The sequence below is a fragment of the Pongo pygmaeus genome, chromosome 22 (assembly GCF_028885625.2).
Source record: "Pongo pygmaeus isolate AG05252 chromosome 22, NHGRI_mPonPyg2-v2.0_pri, whole genome shotgun sequence".
Classification (NCBI taxonomy): domain Eukaryota; kingdom Metazoa; phylum Chordata; class Mammalia; order Primates; family Hominidae; genus Pongo; species Pongo pygmaeus.
Genome location: NC_072395.2, coordinates 44003486 through 44022431, shown reverse-complemented (window position 1 = coordinate 44022431; position 18946 = coordinate 44003486). Strand labels below are relative to the sequence as shown.

The following is an 18946-nucleotide window of genomic DNA, read 5'->3' as shown; positions in this document are numbered from 1 at the left end:
CAGTCTCCATCTCAGAATACTCAATAGAGGATTTGGGCCTAATGAAGAGAACCCAATTTTGAATGCTGGCCACTTGCATTATAACTTTATGCTGTTTATTTCTTGACCTTAAAACTAAAGACATAATAAAGCCAGCAGAATGTTTCTCATGGCAAGGAATAAATGTTTATGAGCGGCTTATTATGCAGCAAAAAGCCGACCTCAGTAATTAGAGCTGTAATTGGTAGCAGTGAAGTGCCTGGATCCTCCAAAATTAGATGCTCCATAATGATTATTCTTTTTCTCTTCAGTTTACTTAATTTTTGTTGAGTAAGGATAAACTAGCAAAGATCAAGTTCAGAAGGCTGAATTTCAAAGCTCTTGGACTCTACTTCTAAGATTGAGTGATTCAGGGACTCAGAAATTGGAACTGGGCATAAAACTGCTATCGTTTGTATACATTTTAATACTTTTTATTAAAGTCACTGAATTACTCACAGAACCCATTTACTTTTACCCCCTGAGGAGCGTATGACAGGGCACCAGCCATCAGGCTTGAGAGTGTTACAAACAGTGCTTCTCAGCCCATCTGATGTAAAGAAGCAGGTATTTTGTTTTGTTTGAATTTCCACTCTTTTGTGACCGCCACTGCTTTTGTGAAATATAAAATCCCATGCTTGGAGGTTGTGGCAATGTCAAAGCTCCAAGAGTTTCTCAATGCTTAGTCTCGATTTCTGTCCTTACATTACTGCCATTAGCAAACAGTTGGCACCTGTTCCTGGACTTCACTTTGAAAAGCCCTGCCACAGGCTGGACGCAGAGGCTCACACCTGTAATCCCAGCATTTTGGGAGGCGGAGGTGGGCGGATCACGAAGTCAAGAGATTGAGACCATCCTGGCCAACATGGTGAAACCCCATCTCTACTAAAGATAAAAAAATTAGCTGGGCGTGGTGACACGCACCTGTAGTCCCAGGTACTCGGGAGGCAGGAGAATCACTTGAACCCGGGAGGCAGAGGTTGCAGTGAGCTGAGATTGCGCCACTGCACTCCAGCCTGGTGACAGAGTGAGACTCTGTCTCAAAGAAAAAGAAAAGAAAAGCCTGCCGCTCATGGCTAATAAGCTCAGTTAAATCATTTCTTCTCCGTGCTCGGGTTGGTTTTGGCATGTGATGTTCCAACAGCATATTGATTGAAGAGGTGAAAGATTCCCCCAGACCTCAGAGATCTGATTGCCTCTGGATTAAAAGCTACCACAGAGTCGAAATTCAGCCCATCTGTACCTAATATTAACACCTAGCTAAGTGGCTTCTGGTTAGATACTGAGTTCGGTACAAGTAAAAGCTACTGGCACAAACACAGAAGCACCTCACAATACAGATCAAATGCTGCTTTCTATTTTAGAACACTTTAGGGAGGAGAATATAATTTAATAATCCAACTGACTGAACACATTTAAAGAGGGAACATTTACTTAATTTCTCTCTCTCGCCCCTCTCTCCATCTCAGCCCTCAGCTCACTCCCACACCTTACTGTTGAAATTAGTTCACGTATCCAGTTACATGATACTTAGACTAAGCATGAGGCCCTAGGCTGCCTTGAAGTATAAGGATGCGTCATTTCAGCAACTTAGTATTCCTTTTCTCTGGGTACTTCTAGTACTACTATATTTTTTAGTCATGTGTTCTCCTCATGTTATAGGTGCCTGTGCTTGTTATCTGAATTTTCATTGTATCCTGGACTCTAGTTTTGAGTAATTCTCTACTGTTCATCATGTTATGATTTTTCTAGGGTGAGGAATCTTTTGGTGGTTCATCTCATGAGTTTGTTCTTAGTTTCTTTTTTCTTTTGAGACAAGGTCTTACTCTGTCGCCCAGGCTGGAATGCAGTGGTGGGATCATGACTCCCTGCAGCCTCAACCTCCTAGGCTCAAGCCATCCTTCCCACCTCAGCCTCCCAAGTAGCTGGGACTACAAGGCACGTGCCACCACACCCAGCTAATTTTTAAAAAAAATTTTGTAGAGATAGGGTCTCACTATGTTGCTAGGGCTGGTCTCAAACTCCTGGGCTCATGCTTTCCTCCCGCCTCAGCTTCCCAAGAGTGCTGGGATTATAGGCATGAGCCACCACGCCCAACCTTCGTTTCATCACTTAGTTGTAAGCACTTCCTTCATTCTCTTGATCATTATTCCAGTTGCCACTCATGATCCCTTCCTGTGTTTGAAGCTAACAGCCTTCCAGTTGGTGGATACATTGATTTATATTGAATAATTTCCCTCTGCCCCCTGTTGGCAATCATTTTGGATGATATTAGAGTTGTCTGCTGAGAGTTAGAACATTGCTGCCCTATTTAAAAGATATAGATCTGACTTTGCTGATTAACTGTTAAAATCATTATGTTCTTCATTCAGCTCCACATTCAGCTGTAGGATATTTCATAATTTTCTTTATATTTGTTCATATAGGAGATGGTTATAAGGTTTTCCCCCAGTGTGCAAAGTATAGGCATCTTTAAGTGGAAGCTGCTCACATGTTTGTCGCAAGGCAAGGTGTGGGGAGAGATGCCTTCCTGGAACAGTGAAAGGGGTTCCTGTTTAGTACAGAGCTAAAGTGCTATTCACTTTTGTAAATTTTTGGCTTTCATTTGGGTGATCTTCAAAAAAGGAACTTATGCCCATTATAGTTTCTTCCATCCTCTTTCCTATCATAGAGATTTCTCCACTAATTAGAGATGTCTGATCTGTTTCCCAGACCTAGTCTTTTTACCCAGTTGTCTGGTACAAATTACATAATCAATTGCAGTCCTCAGACTGGAAGTCTCCTCTATTTAACCTTTTGATTATACAAAAAGAGGACCAAGAAAGAGGGAATGGCTGGGTGTGGTGGCTCACACCTGTAATCCCAGCACTTCAGGAAGCCAAGGCAGTTGGATCACTTGAAGTCAGGAGTTTGAGACCAGTCTGGCCAGCATGACGGAACCCCATCTCTACAAAAATTAGAAAAATTAGCTGAGTGTGGTGGTATGTGCCTGTAATCCCAGCTACTAGGGAGGCTGAGGTAGGAGAATCGCTTTAACCTGGGAGGCAGAGGTTGTAGTGAGCTGAGATCGCACCACTGCACTCCAGCCTAGACAACAGAACGAGACTCCATCTCAAAAAAAAAAAAAAAAAAAAAGAGGGAATGGAGCAAATCAATACCTGAGGTGTCTCCATGTCTCCATCTACTTGGCTTCAGGTGACTTGCAGCAGGCTGTCACCATGTTGCCTCTCCTGCCATCTTCCAGTTAAGCAAAGGTGTTTCCTGGTACCCCACAAGGGTGCTAATTTTTTAATAGAAAAAAAACTGGGGCCAGGCTCAGTAGTGCACACCTGTAATCCCAACACTGTGAGAGGCTGAGGTGGGAGGATCGCATGAGGCCAGGAGTTTGAGACCAGCCTGGGCAACATAGTAAGACCCTATCTCTACAAAAAAATTAAAAAATCAATCAAGCATGGTAGCACCCACATGTAGTCCCAGGTCTTCTGGTAGATGAGGTAGGGAATTGTCTGAACCCAGGAGTTTGAAGCTACAGTGAGCTATGATCACACCACTGCAATCCAGCCTGGGGGACAGAGCAAGACCCTGTCTCTTTAATAACAAACAAACAAACCAAAAAAATTGGTCTCAGAATGTAATAAAATGATGGCATTTCAGAAAGGAAATTCCAATATTTAGATGAATCCTATTCATTCTTTCCTATGACGTAGCCCTTGATTCTATCTCTCCTAACAGATTAAAAAAAAAAAATTTCCACTAAAATGCAGATAAATACACCTGTGTTAAGGCTAATATAACTTAAATGGTTCTTGTGTAAAAATATTTTTATTTCAGCAGGGCTTCTTGACACTTAATCTGAAAGTTAGAAGTTGCTGAAAGAAGAGAATTTAAAATAAGAGAATGAAATGAAGACTTTGGAAAGTCCTCAGGGGTGGCCCTCTGCCGTTCCCTATCTGAGGGTGTTAGGTACTTGAGAGGGCGATGGCAATTAGCTCTTTTGCCTATGTGAGGTTATCCATTTCCTGGTCCTGTAAACTAAACAAAAAACCATGTGTTCATCATGACATGGCCTAAAAAGGCTCAATGACTCCCTGGGACCCAATCTTAAAAATTCTGTTTTGCTGTTTGCCTGTTTGTTTTTTTTCAACCACTGCTCTCCCCTCAGCATTACGATGGGTATCTATATTATGGGATGATTTTTCTCCCAGAGCTGAAATTATTGCAGATATATACAATGACATGTGTTCCCATTGCCCTTTTTAGAAATATCTGCAAAGGTATTTCTTTCCTTTAGCAAAGTAGGTATTCACTGTGGACATTCAAAGTAATTGATTAGGAAAGAGTTTTACATGAGGCGATCTGGAAATAGGAGTGACCAGGACTTGTAACCATAGAGTTTTGAGTACCTAGGATCCTCAAGCCACGTAGAATACCTTGGCCTCACTCTGCTTTCCTCTCTGAAGGATGTAGCAGAGCCCAGGGTTAATTAGCAAGTTGGCTTTGAGCTCTGGGAGCCCAGAGAAGTATAAGATAATCTTATGATCAGATACTGCTAGAGTGTGAAATCAGGTACAGTTTCTGTAATGTGTAACTCACATTACAGATTCGTAATGTGAGTTGCATCTTGCTCGTGTTTGCAGAATTGTATTAAATTAAAGCACTGTCCATATAGTCATACATATGGATGAACACACACCCTCCAACAGTACAGTTGTTAACATATTCTAGGACATAGATTTCATGAAAAATGTCTGGGGACTCTGAGGTAAGCTAATCTTTCTGTTTTCTGCTTTGGAGGAGAGTATGGAAAAGAAAAAATGATGGCGTTTTTACCAGGAAGCAAGGTTAAACAAAATAATTTGCTTTCCTTTGAGTTGATTGGTAGGTAATATGAAGATAGACATACCTAGTAATCTTTATTTTTACAAGTAGTGACTTCCAGAGTGATCTAAAAATACACTTTTCTGCTTTGTAAAACAAGAAAAAACAATCAGTCTAAACTATAATGACAAATATGAAACATACCTAGTTCACAGCAGGCACTTCCTGTTGTTTGCTAAACATTCAGAAGGTGTGAGCCCTGCCATCCTGTCTTTTTGTGTTTCACAGGGTTTTCACTTTCTTCTGTGGAAGAAGATGGTATTCGAAGGCTGTACGTGAATAGTGTGAAGGAAACCGGTTTAGCTTCCAAGAAAGGTAAGTCAATGAAGGAGGGCTGGTCTGTCTGTCTTAAATGCCCTTTGGGGCTTCTCTAGTTTTTGAATGAAAAAGATAGGCCCAAAGGACTCATTTGTGGAAAGTATTTGAACATTTTCTCGTTGAAAACCCTTCCAGGGAATATGCATTTTATTCCATTAACTTAAGTGTACCAGAAAGATCATATTCGTGAACTTTTTTTTTTCTTTTTTTAATTTTTAGAGACAAGGTCTTGCTCTATCACCCAGGCTGGGGTCCAGTGGCACAATCATAGGTCACTGCAGCCTTGAAATCTGGGCTCAAGCCACCCTCTCACCTCAGCCCCCCGAGTCACTAGGGGAGTACAGGTGCATGCCACCACACCTGACAAATTTATTTACTTATTTATTTTTCAGAGTCAGGGGTCTTGCTGTGTTGCCCTGGCTGTTCTTGAGCTCCTGGCCTCAAGCGATCCTCCTGTCTCAGCCTCTCAAGTCACTCATTTTTAGATTTTAAGTCTGATTGAGCCCATTACCATAGGGCTGGTGGGAAATTCCATTCTAATCATGTGGTCTCCTTCTCCATCTTCTAGGATGGTGTGGGGATCCTGGGGGGGTTCTTCCTGGAGCAGAGCATGGGGGAAGACCCCTCTGTACTTTGGTCCACACTGGGCAAAGCTGACATTGGCTATTGCCTGAGCCTGCAGAGCTCTTTCAAACCAGTTGTTCTGTTGCTTCCGTTCATAGAAGAATCTGCGAAAGTTGAGAACCTAGGGATTTGAGATCCAGCCTCCCTCCCCTTCCTTAGAGAGCGCTTCGCTGCTACATCCTGCCTGTTTCATTTTAGCCCTTAAATGGCCCATAATGCATTTGGGCTACTTGGGGAACCCCCAACTCTCCATCCTTTTTCTACCCCTGGAAAGTCTTTGCAACCTAGATGATTTGCTCACAGTGCTAATTTCTTAGAGCTACTGTAATAAACTGTTATACACTGGGTAGCTTAAAATAACAGAAATTTATCCTCTCACCATTTAGGAGGCCAGAAGTCTGAAATTAAGGTATTGGCAAGATTGATTCCTCTGGAGCCTCTGAGGGAAGAATGGCTTCATGCCTCCTTCTGGTTTCTGGTGTGAAAGCAGCACTTGGCATTCTGTGGCTTATGGCTGTATCACTCCAATCTCTGCCTGAAGTCACATGGCTTCTGCCCTCTGTGTCTCTCTGTGTCATTAACATGGCCTTCTTATAAGAACACCAGTCATTGGATTTAGGACCTACTCTAAATCATTATGAGTTCATTGTAACTTTCATGTGTAATAGTATATAATTATGTGTAATTATTATATAATTATCATGATGATATTGTAATTATTATAATTATTATATAATGATATATAAATATATAATATATAGATATATAATGATATATATTGTATTAATATATAATATATAGATATATAATGATATATATTATATTAATATATAATATATAGATATATAATGATATATATTATATTAGTATATAATATATAGATATATAATGATATATAATATATTAATATATAATATATAGATATATAATGATATATAATATATTAATATATAATATATAGATATATAATGATATATAATATATAAATATATAATATATAATGATATAACATATTATATTAGCATATATTATATATAAATATATAATATATTAACACATTATATAATAATCATTAATATACTTATGTATAATTATATATAATTATATAATTATGATGTGTAATTATTATATAATTACAATGATTATATTATTATAATTTCATCTGTGATATATATCTATCCCTATTTCCAAAGAAGGTTGCATTCTGACATTCTAGGTGGACATGAATTTGCGGGGGGACACTCTATTCGACCCACTATACTCACCGTAAATAAATGGGACAGGTAGGTAGGGCTGGAAATCCACCTTTGTTTCTTTCTTCTTGCTATGGGATTTGTAGTTTCATCCAAGAAGTGGCAAAATAATACGTGTTGAACGTCAGAGATCAACACATCCAGGTCAACTGTGCTTAGATGTACTTACCTTGCATCTATTGTGTTAACTACTGCTGAATGGAGCAGAAAAGGGAAATTGAGTGCTGATCTTCGCCACTGCCTTTTTTGTCCTGGTTCAGCTGAGTTCTGGGTAGTTCATGGCTTGCAAAGCTACCTGTGCAGGTTATATTGACCTGTCCTATAAACACTGGAAAAGCACAACTGCGGACTTGGCTATGCATGGAAAGGCAAAGGTGTGACGAGTGGGAAATAAAGTCAGGATAATTTATCTGTTGCTGACTGTCACAGAGGAGCATTTTCCTTCTTTTTCCTTCTATACTTTCTAGGCCATAGGCAGCCTGGGGCCAGAGTTTGACCCAGTCACTGAGCTGTATCTCAGCTAAGAGCAGAGATGACAGGATTTCTTCCCCTTCAAGCCCAAAGACTGATTTTTATCTCTTTCAGCACAATGAGTGTGCCGGTTTGCGTGGCATGGGGGTGGGGAATCTGCCGCCCTGGTTTCAGTCACATCCTGTTGTAGTTCTTTGAATCTGAGAGCCCTGGTGTTAAATGAAGATGAACGGTCGTCTGTACCAACCTCCTTGCTCTGTTCTCAACGGATGCAAGAGTGATGTCCATTCTGTCCTCCTGCTCCACAAACACGATCCCAACACCTGGTGTGTCTAGAAAGATATTGGGGGTATTTCATGTTAAATTTAGCTGGGAATTGGCCGGGCGTGGTGGCTCACACCTGTAATCCCAGCACTTTGGGAGGCCAAGGCAGGTGGATCACCTGAGGTGAGGAGTTCCAGACCAGCCTGGCTAACATGGTGAAACCCTGTCTACTAAAAATACAAAAATTAGCTGGGCATGGTGGTGCGCATCTATAATCCCAGCTACATGGGAGGCTGAGGCAGGAGAATCACTCGAACTGGGGAGGTGGAGGTTGCAGTGAACTGAGATCATGCCATTGAACTCCAGCCTGGGCAACAAGAGCAAAACTCCGTCTCAAAAACAAAACAAAACAAAAATTAGCCAGGCATGGTGGCACATGCCTGTAGTCCCACCTACTCAGGAGGATGAGGCACGAGAACCCGGGAGACAGAGGTTGCAGTGAGCCAAGATCGTGCCACTGCACTCCAGCCTGGGCAACAGAGTGAGACTTCGTCTCAGAAAAATACATAAATAAATAAATAAAAATTAAAAAAAAATTTGGATCACCTGAGGTCAGCAGACCAGCCTGGCCAACATGGTGAAACCCCGTCCCTACTGAAAATACAAAAAATAGCTGGGTGTGGTCGTGAGTGCCTGTAATCCCAGCTACTTAGGAGGTTGAGGCAGGAGAATCGCTTGAACCTGGGAGGGAGAGGTTGCAGTGAGCCAAGATCGCACCACTGCACTTCAGCCTGGGCAACAGAGTGAGACTCCATCTCAAAAAAAAAAAAAAAACTGATTTAAGATATTTTAGAAACCTGAATAAGGATGTCCAGGGCGTGTGACTCTGTGAAGCTGGGAAGTGAGAACTTCTTCGTAGGGTCATTTTCTGCAGAATCTGAGTGGGATGCCTGAGGGCCTGGGAGGCTTCTCGTTCCTGCAATTTGTCATTTGTCTTTGCCTGCCCTTCGCTCACTCCCTTTTTCAAGTTGGTTTTTCCATATTGGTGTATAAAATTAGAAATTGGGCTCCTTTTCTCTTCCTAGCTGAAAGGATTATTTTATTTTCTTTCATGTTCTTTCCAACCTCTCCCTTTCTCAGGGTGCTGGAATGTTCTCCCAGTGCCAGTTTGAACTGCACCTCGGTGTCTCAACTTCCTGTTCTTCTAGGTTGGGCATGTTCATGGTCGTTCCCTTGGGTCCCAAACTTTGGCAATTCCCTTAGCAGATCCTTTGGGGATCTACCAAAAGAGATTCATCCCAAGGTTCTTACGTAGTTTGAAAACAAAACAAAAAAGGACAAAATGATTGCATTGGGTTCTTGAAACTGTCATCTGTAAGTGTATTTGGAATGAGACATTCTTACTTCTGTCCTCATAGCCAGAGTGAACACCCTGCGTTTTGGTTCCTTGGAAATAATCAATAGATATTAGCTGGCTGTGACTTAAGTGTGTACTGAGGCATGAACATGTACGAAACACAGTGATGGCAGTCATCAGAGAGCACTGCCATTCCCCGCTCGCCCCGCCCCAAAAGTGTAGGAAGATAGCCGGAATTAATTAGCATTTGTGAGAAATTGGCAGATGCTTGGAACGCATAGATTAATGAAAGAGTAAGTTTGTTTGCTTGATGTATGAAGGACCGGCTTGGCATGTTGTAACCTGCAAATCTGGAACCTTCAGAACCTGAGGCCCCTGTCCTCTCCTGAGGATCACTCCTGAGCACCGCAGCCTGTCTGCAGCAGCACCTGGGGCTGTGAGATCCACAGCAGGTGTGCCCTTTATAGCAGAGCTCCTAAGCTGTTGTGTTCTGATTATGTGTGTGACATTAAAAATTTTCCATCTTGCGTTGGCAGGCCTGAAAGCGGGAGATGAGATTCTTGAGATCAATAATCGTGCTGCTGACGCCCTGAACTCTTCTATGCTCAAAGATTTCCTTTCACAGCCCTCGCTGGGCCTCCTGGTGAGGACCTACCCCGAGCTGGAGGAAGGAGTGGAGCTGCTGGAAAGCCCACCCCACCGAGTGGACGGCCCTGCGGACCTTGGCGAGAGCCCCCTCGCCTTTCTCACCAGCAACCCAGGTATGGCTGTGCAGGGTGCTGGGGGCGAGTCTGAACTCCATTCTGCCACGTCCCGGGGAGTTTATCACGCGGCTTTTGTGTTTCAGTGAGTGCCTCTGTCTGGCAGGTGGTATAAAATGTGTGCGCAAGATGGGCTGATGACTGGCCCTGCATTTCCTGTTGAAATTTCAAAGGCGCAGGGAACTTTATTTTCTCATAGAACTGTTTTGGTACAAATGCACCTGTCACCCATGGGCAGCTTTATAATGTTTCTGCTGTTTCTCATTTTGAAGAAAGGTGAATATTTAGAAGACTTTGCTGTGGATGGAGATACAGAGGCACAGAAGTGTTGGGAATTGGGTCACGTGTGGTGGCTCGCACCTGTAATCCCAGCACTTGGGAGGTGGAAGCAGGAGGATAACTTGAGGTCAGGAGTTTGAGACCAGCCTGGGCAACATAACGAGACTCTATCTCTCCAAAAAAAAAAAAAAAAAAAAATGAGCTGGGCATAGTGGAGAGCACCTGTAGTTCCAGCTACTTGGGAGGCTGAGTCAGGAGGATCGTGTGAGCCCAGGAGTTTGAGGCTGCAGTAAGCTGTGATTGCACCGCTGCATTCCAGCCTGGGAGACAGAGGCCTGTCTCTTAAAAAAAAAAAAAAAGAAGATGAACAAGTGCTGGGAATCACATAAGATGCTGAAACTAAGTCCTACCTCTGTTCCTGCCTTCTCTGTCATCATCTTCCAAACCACTCAGCCCTGCTTTCCTGCTGTCTGAGAGAAGGACATGAGTTGAGATGCTGAGAGGCCCAGAGTGGAAATGTGTGCAGAGCTCTTGTTTGCTCTGTTTGTCTTTTGGACTTTTTCAACCTGAAGGCTGAACCCAAGCCGGTCAGTGACCCCCCTGCCCTGCCCTTCCTTCCTCTCCCTCTCCTTCTGGCAACCTTTGCTCATTCTACTAGAAGCAGCGTGAGTGCCACCTGCCTTTCGAGGTCTTCCTGGGACCCTACAGAGTTAGCTCTCTCCTCTGGGCCCCCACGACCCTACAAATTTGACTTCCATGTGGGCGGCCCTCATTAGATCATGCGATTCTTACTTGCTGTGTCTCTCTTTTTGCCTGAATGTGTTTTCTGAGACTGGGTTTATATCCCTCATTTTTGTCTCCCTGACTCTTTACATGTGGTTCGCTACATGGGTGGCCCCTTCTTGTTCAGCAAGAGGGTGAGTGAATGATGGAACAGATGAACAGCGTAGATTGCTGTCGTTTATTTCTCCACGACCAGGTTCTAGGGTTTGGGTTGATTTAGTAAATTGGGATTTTGTCATTATTTTCTCTTTTCAAAGCTTGGGATAAAAAATGAGCATTCCGTTCAAAATCTGAAATGGAAGACTCTTGGGTACTTGGATATTCTTGCCCTGCTATTGTTGTTTTTCAAATCATTTTCTGAAGCTTGGCTTTCTGAGAAAGCAGGAGCCCTCATTCTTTTGTTTATTGGCTCCTTGGAAGATTTTGACAAGTTGAAGCTTCAGAAAATTGATTGCTCTCAGTTACAGTTGACTTCCTTGACTCATTGTGTTATTGTGGTCCCCACATCTCAATCAAATTTTTGAAAAGTGGCTCCCGTGAGTTGTGTACCCTTAATAAAGGAGAATGAAGACCATAAAGGCTGTTATTTCTTGTGACCACAAGATGGCAGGCTCGATCATGTAAAACGGTTCACAGATACAGTTGTTTTGGAATATGACTTTGAATGAGACATATTATGTTAGATTAGATTATTCAAAGGATTTTATAAGCCTGGACATATGTGCTATAAGCAACAGTGTGTACTCAACTTTCTTTGGATTTTTTTCTTCTGTCTGAGCCCTTCTTCTGGGTTACAGATACAAAAAAAAAAAAAAAAGAAAAGAGGTTGGTAAACTATAATCCATAGGCTAAAAGCAGCCCACCACCTGTTTTTGTAAATAAAGTTTTATTGGAACACAGTCACGCCATTCATTTACACCTTGTCTCTGGCTGTTTTCCTTCTGCAATGGCAGAGTTGAGTAGTTGTGACAAGGACTTAGGGTCTGCAAAGCCAAAAGTATTTACTCTATGGCCCTTTACACATAAAATTTGCTGTCCCCGATGTAAAGTATGACTGAGATTGCTCACAATTTGTTTTTTTAAAGATAGACACTGTTAATGTTTTGGTCTATTTCTTTCTTCTTTTTTTAAAAAAATCTACCGGGTGCAGTGGCTCACACGTGTAGTCCCAGCACTTTGGGAGGCCAAGGCAGGCGGATCACCTGAGGTCAGGAATTTGAGACCAGCCTGGCCAACATGGTGAAACACCACCTCTACTAAAAATACAAAAATTAGCCATCCGTGGTGGCAGGCGCCTGTAAACCCAGCTACTCGGGAGGCTGAGGCAAAAGAATCTCTTGAACCCAGGAGGCAGAGGTTGCAGTGAGCTGAGATCGCACCACTGCACTTCAGCCTGGGCGACAGAGCAAGACTCCGTCTCAAAAAAAAAAAATCTGTGTATGTATATGTACGTGTACGTGTGTTTGCTTAAAAATCTATTAAAATACATTTAATAGAGTTTAAAATGCATTGAATAAGTCTTGAAATGCATTTAAAAGATTTTTGAAATGCATTTTATATATATCTGTTTTAGAAATATCTGAGTATTTCTGTGTATACAGTTGCTGTCTGGTCTTTTGTGTGGTGGAGTTTTAAACTAAACAACTGGACTTTACAACTGACCACGTTACCTCCTTCAGACCACTCGCCTTTGGAGGCTGTGCGCTAAATCCATGGACCCTGCCATTATTTTAAAACACATTAAAACTGCAATTTTGGGATCATCTTTGGAAGGTTTTTTTTTTTTTTTTTCAATTAAGTGGCCATAACTCGGAGCTGATATTTTTTAAGTATTTACTATGTGCCAGGCATGGAGCTGAAAGTTTGATAATAACTATGACTCAAATTTTGTCCTCCAGTTTATGTTTTAGTGTAGTTTTTTGTTTTTTCATTGCTTTATCTTTTTTTTTGAAACAGAGTTTCTCTCTTGTTGCCCAGGCTGGAGTGCAATGGTGCCATCTTGGCTCACTGCAACCTCTACCTCCTGGGTTCAAGCGATTCTCCTGCCTCAGTCTCTTGAGTAGCTGGGATTACAGGCACCTGCCACCTCACCCGGCTAATTTTTGTATTTTTAGTAGAGACAGAGTTTCACCATGTTGGTTAGGCTGGTCTCGAACTCCCGAAATCAGGTGATCCGCCCGCCTTGGCCTCCCAAAGAGCTGGGATTACAGGCATGAGCCATTGTGCCCGGCCACGTTGCTTTATCTCTTAAAATTTTGCAATTTTACAATCATCAAAAATCCTTCAGGCTGGGCGTGGTGGCTCACGCCTGTAATCCCAGCACTTTGGGAGGCCAGGGCGGGCGGATCACCTGAGGTCGGGAGTTTGAGACCAGCCTGACCAACATGGAGAAACCCCGTCTCTACTAAAAATACAAAATTAGCCGGGCGTGGTGGCACATGCCTGTAATCCCAGCTACTAGGGAGGCTGAGGCAGCAGAATCGCTTGAACCCGGGAGGCAGAGGTTGTGGTGAGCCGAGATTGTGCCATTGCACTCCAGCCTGGGCAACAAGAGTGAAACTCCATCAAAAAAAAAAAAAAAATCCTTCAGAACAGAGTCCACTTTGTCAAGTTAGGTAATCAGACTGACTCAAGAATAAAGCATGAAAGTAAAGCCACTGTGTTGGTTTTTTTTTTGTTTTGTTTTTGATTTTGGTAAAGTTTCTAAACTGGTTTCAAAATTAGTAAATTTCAGAAGAATTCCTGAATACTCGGTCAAGTAGCAGCCCAATTGGACCTGCTGGCAGGGAGAAGGCACTTCACTTCCCCACCTGGGTCTCTGCATTATCTGCCTTCTAATTGCTTCTGCTTCCTAGTCCCCACTTAATAGTGGAAGATAAAAGTGGAGGCAAGTAAACAGGATAAAATAACTGAAAGATTGCTCCGTGATGGGGCAGAGATAAAGCAGTATCAGCAGACCGCTGCAGTTAAAATAGAAAACAACCAAGAAAATTTTGTACAATGGGCAGGATGGACTACAACCTTACTCTAAATTTAGAAGTAACTACAAATAGGAAACATCCTGAGTGGCAGGTTTGAGGTTTGATGGGAGTAAGTTAAGGTGGATGATTGGTGTCCTCGACAGAGAGCCTTGCTGGGTATCAGGGACCCTGGGGTCCACGTAAGTGCTGGCTGCTGCCTGGCTGCTGGAGGCTTGTCCTGCAGAGCTCTACCGTCTCACAAACTCAAGTGGTCAGACTTGGCCAGGTCCTCCCTTAAGGACCCCGAGTGAGTATGGGATTAGCTTTCAAAGTTGGATTATTTCTGAACTGCTTTCTCATAGAGAGGTTTGTTTGTTCTATGTAGAAGCATCACAGCCTAGTGGCTAAGATTAGGGCCTGGAACCAAGTTCTTTGGAACTTAGTCCATTTCTTTGGAACTCAGTTATTGGTGGGGGGGACAGAGTCTCACTCTGTCGCCCAGCCTGGAGTGCAGTGGCAGGATCTCGGCTCACTGCAACCTCTGCCTCCCGGGTTCAACTGATTCTCCTGCCTCAGCCTCCCAAATAGCCGGGATTACAGGCATCCACCACCATGCCCGGCTAAATTTTGTATTTTTAGTAGAGACAGGATTTCACTGTGTTGGCCAGGCTGGTCTCGAACTCCTGGCCTCAGGTGATCCACCCGCCTCGCCCTCCGAAAGTGCTGGGATTATAGGCATGAGCCACCGTGCCCGGCCAGAAGTCAGTCCATTTCTGTGTTCATCAGCTTCATGACCTTGACCTGGTCATGCTTAATCCCTCTGTGCCTCAGTGTCCTCACCTATAAAATGGGGATAATGCCACACTGACATCTCACTGGGCTGTTGTGAGGACCAAATGAGGCATAAAAGTAAAGCATTTAGAATATTACCCAGTAAGTGCTCAATAAATGTTTTGTACCTGAAGCCATTCTCTTATGGGGGACTTGAGGATTCCCTGGCCTATGACCAGAGATTGCTCTTTTTCAGTATTCTTCCTGCCTTCTACGCCACCTCAGTCTGCAACAGGTGAATTACCTGATAACTAAGTTTATGAATTACACCTTGTTTATATTTTCCTTTCTCAAGTAGAAAGAAATGAATGTTGTAGTCTAGAATGCTGAGGTTCCTGGCCCTTTTTCAGAGCTCATGAGTCACCTAGTCTGGGATGGGGTCTGGGTCTGCATTTGTTCTGGTGGTTGCTTCTCATGTCCAGCCCTGCTTGGGAGCCACTGCCTTAGGTCACCAACTCTTCCTGGTTATTGCTCCCCACCCTTTTTCTTGTCTTGGTGGAATCATAAGATAATTGGAATTTTACGGTGACATGCAAACCTTCTGTAGTTTCTTGATCACATTTTGTGGTCTGCTTCATTGAGATTTTTTTGTAATGAAAATTTGTTAGGTGGTCTTGTAGTACATTCTCCATTCTCCCGTTCCTTGGTTTACGAGGGAAGCCTGCTGAATGGGTTGCCACGTTGGCTTAGAAAGCCAGGATCTGCATAAGGAGAGTCTATCCTGAGTGTTCTCTGTAAGACTCAGTTTCCTATCCTTGGCTGTTTGCCATCCCTGAGTTCTGGTTGCAGTCTTACTGGAGCTACTTTCATCTGTTTGGTTTTTTTTTAAGCATTTGTTTTCATACGTATTGGTAGGAAAAAAAGGGAAGGATGTCTAGGACAAAAAGATAGTTCCTCCAGTGGCTGTTTTTATAAAAAGATCTTAGCAGTGAAGGGGAAGCTACAACAGGAAGTTGCAGAACTGTATTTGTGTGAGGTTTCAAAAAAGTCTCTCTTGTGTTCTTGTGTGATTTATTTTGCATACTGATCTTATCTAGCAATATTAACAATCTGGGCTAGGTAATGCTTTGCTGTGGGGAGCTGTCCTGTGTGTTGATGTTTAGCAGCACCCCTGCAAGCCACTACAAGACAATAGTATGCCACCTCCCCAAGTTGTGCCCATCAAACCTATCTTCAGACATTGCCAAAAGGCCACTGGGCAGCAAAATCTTACCCAGTTGAGAACTACTGGCCTAATTTATTAAAAGGTATAGCTCTATTACCCTCTTAGGGAAATGTTACAGGGAACATCAATATAGGAAAGCAAAGCAAATCTAGATGTAAAACAGTTCTTAAAAAAAGTTTTATAGGCCGGGCGCAGGCTCACACCTGTAATCCCAGCACTTTGGGAGGCCGAGGCAGGTGGATCACCTAAGGTCAGGAGTTCCAGACCAGCCTGACCGACATGCTGGAACCCCGTCTCTACTAAAAATACAAAAATTAGCTGGGCGTGGTGGCGGGCGCCTGTAATCCCAGCTACTTGGGAGGCTGAGGCAGGAGACTCTCTTGAACCTGGGAGGCAGAGGTGGCTGTGAGCCAAGATCGCACCATTGTACTCCAGCCTGGGCGACAGAGGGAGACTCTTGTCTCAAAAAAAAAGTTTTATAAAGCATTTATTGAGAGAATTCCAACACAAATCCCCATTTATGGCCGTGTTTTTCCTTTTTACATCAAGGAGAAAGCAAAGAAAAAATAAATGGAATTATGTAACAGTAATTATGCAAAACTTCAGCTTTTATGCAAATTATAAGAATCATAGTTCAAGTGACACCATTAGTGTCTTTCCAAAGTTTCAGACGCCTGTTTATCTCTCTCTTTGGGTTCACGTTCACTTTATTTTTGTGGTTCATGCAGCTCTGCTGTGATTGTCCCTAGAATTCCACTTGACCAGTTGGGGCGAAGCAGGTGCCTTGGTTTACCTCAATGAGTAGCCCACAGGATTACAATAAAAGTGCCAGAAGCCAGGCGTTCGTTGTGGCTCACACCTGTAATCCCACCACTTTGGGAGGCTGAGGCGGGAGGATTACTTGAGCTCAGGAGTTTGAGACCAGCTAGGGCAACATAGTGAGACCTTGTCTCTACTAAAAATTTAAAAATTAGCCAGGCTTGGTGGTGTGCACCGGTAGTCCCAGCTACTCAGGCAGCTGAGGCAGGAGGATCACTTGAGCACAGAAGGTTGAGGCTGCAGAGATCCTTGATCATACCACTACACCCAGCCTGTGAGACAAGCAAGACCCTATCTCTAAAAAAGAAAGTAACAGGCTGGGCACGATGGCTCACGCCTGTAATCCCAGCATGTTGGGAGGCTGAGGGTGGATCACCTGAAGTCAGGAGTTCAAGACCAGCCTGGCCAACACAGTGAAACCCTGTCTCTACTAAAAGTACACAAAATTAGCTGGGAGTGGTGGCAGGTGCCTGTAATCCCAGCTACTCAGGAAGCTGAGGCAGGAGAATCGCTTGAACCTGGGAGGTGGAGGTTGCAGTGAGCCAGGATCGCACCACTGCACTCTAGCCTGGAGGACAAGAGCGAAACTCTCTCTCAAAAAAAGAAAAAGAAAAAAAAGGTAACAATTTAAAAAGTAATAATAGTTCCAGCGTTCCAAGAGCTGCTTCTTGTTCAAAAAATGGTTATTCCTGCTGCTGTGTTGGAGAAAGCCAAGTTCGTGTGGCTAACAGCAGGCCCATGGCATGTTAAAGGCAATTAGGGCCAGCGCTGGAGTTGCAGAGTCAGACCCTTTGATAAACCTCAGGCATGTCTGTCTGATGCCAAGTGGAAGCTTGTGCTCTGCAGTCCAGACCAATGTCCCTCCTGCAGGAAGTAGATTAAGCAGCGTTTGTTGAACAGGAAAGGCCTCTGTGATAGCCGTGAAAGTCGAAGGCACCTTGCTTCAGAGCGAGGAATTGCCAGGTGCTGAGCACGGACAGCCGCTTGGTCTGCATGGGCAGGACGTGCCTCTGTGTAGTACCCGTGAAGTGTGAGGTTCTATTTTGGTCTGGTGTTCCATGGAGATGGCCTGGAGCTCGATTCTGAAAACCGAAGACAGTCAGGCGACAGGGAGGGGCAGCAGAGGAAGAGGAACTGCACAGATTTCTCTTCCCACAAACAAATATGGTCCAGGGCTTCAGATTCTCTGAAGTCTCACAGATACCCGGCAGCACATGGTCCTCTGTTTGTTTGTCGATAACATTTGGAGCCACGCACGCCTTGTAGACTGTCGGCCTGCTGTGCTTCTTGTCACACAGCACATGGCCTGCCTGGGTGGGCCCTGCTAGGGCCGGGGGCGGGGTAACTTCCAGTGAGATATGATTGATGACACCGTCAAATCCTGCGTGTGAAAAAAACATGTTTCGGAGACTGAGATGCTCTATTTTGATATTTTTAAAGATTATTAATGTATATTTGACTTTCACAACGAGCTAACAGGATTAGTAAATTTTTATGGATTTTTAAATTTCTCTCTATAGGAAACAAAGACTGATTTTGTGACATTTGACTAAAAAGAAGTCACTATTTTAAATCTACAGTTTTAATGGAATTTTAAATTTCTCTTTATAGGAAACAAACTGAGATTTTGTGACATTTGATTAAAAAGAAGTTATTATTTGTCTACCAAGTTCAAGTTGTAACATTCCTTTCTTTCTTTTCTTTTCTTTCTTTCTTTCTCTCTCTCTCCCTCTCTTTCTCTCTCTCTCTCTTTCTTTCTTGGTTTGTTTTTTAGCTTTGTTGGAGGGGTGAGTGTTTATGCTGATGTTATTATGGGTATTTATATGGAATTCTTAAAATCTTATAACAGTAAAATGACTGAAACGCAAAATAAAATTATATCCTAACAGTTGAGTTCCCGCTAAATATCTTTATTGACAGTGTCTGAGCTTTCTTTTGTCCCCACCCCCAATCGTTTTTTTTCCATCAGGGATTTAAACTCAGGCATTAAAAAGACCTTTTAAAAGTTTAGTGTTGTAATTGTTTCTCTTTGTCAATGTTTGAATTGGAGGGTCTGCTTAGAACACATTGTTAAGACATCTCACGAGGCCAGAATTTTTTTTCTTCCTCCTTAAGCTTAAGTCTCACATGGACTTGAATGAAACCAAAGTAGATGTGTGTAATCT

General features: G+C 43.0%; 1 protein-coding gene across 11 annotated transcripts in view; it reads left to right on the top strand.

Moving 5' to 3' along the window:
- Positions 1-18946, top strand: part of TIAM1 (TIAM Rac1 associated GEF 1) — a 485833-nt gene that overhangs the window by 412053 nt on the left and 54834 nt on the right. For all 11 annotated transcript variants that reach the window (XM_054468477.2, XM_054468475.2, XM_054468478.2 and 8 more), the window contains 2 exons: positions 5125-5211; positions 9720-9944. In XM_054468477.2, coding sequence (XP_054324452.1) covers positions 5125-5211; positions 9720-9944 — 312 coding nt within the window. The remainder of the gene's footprint in view (positions 1-5124; positions 5212-9719; positions 9945-18946) is intronic.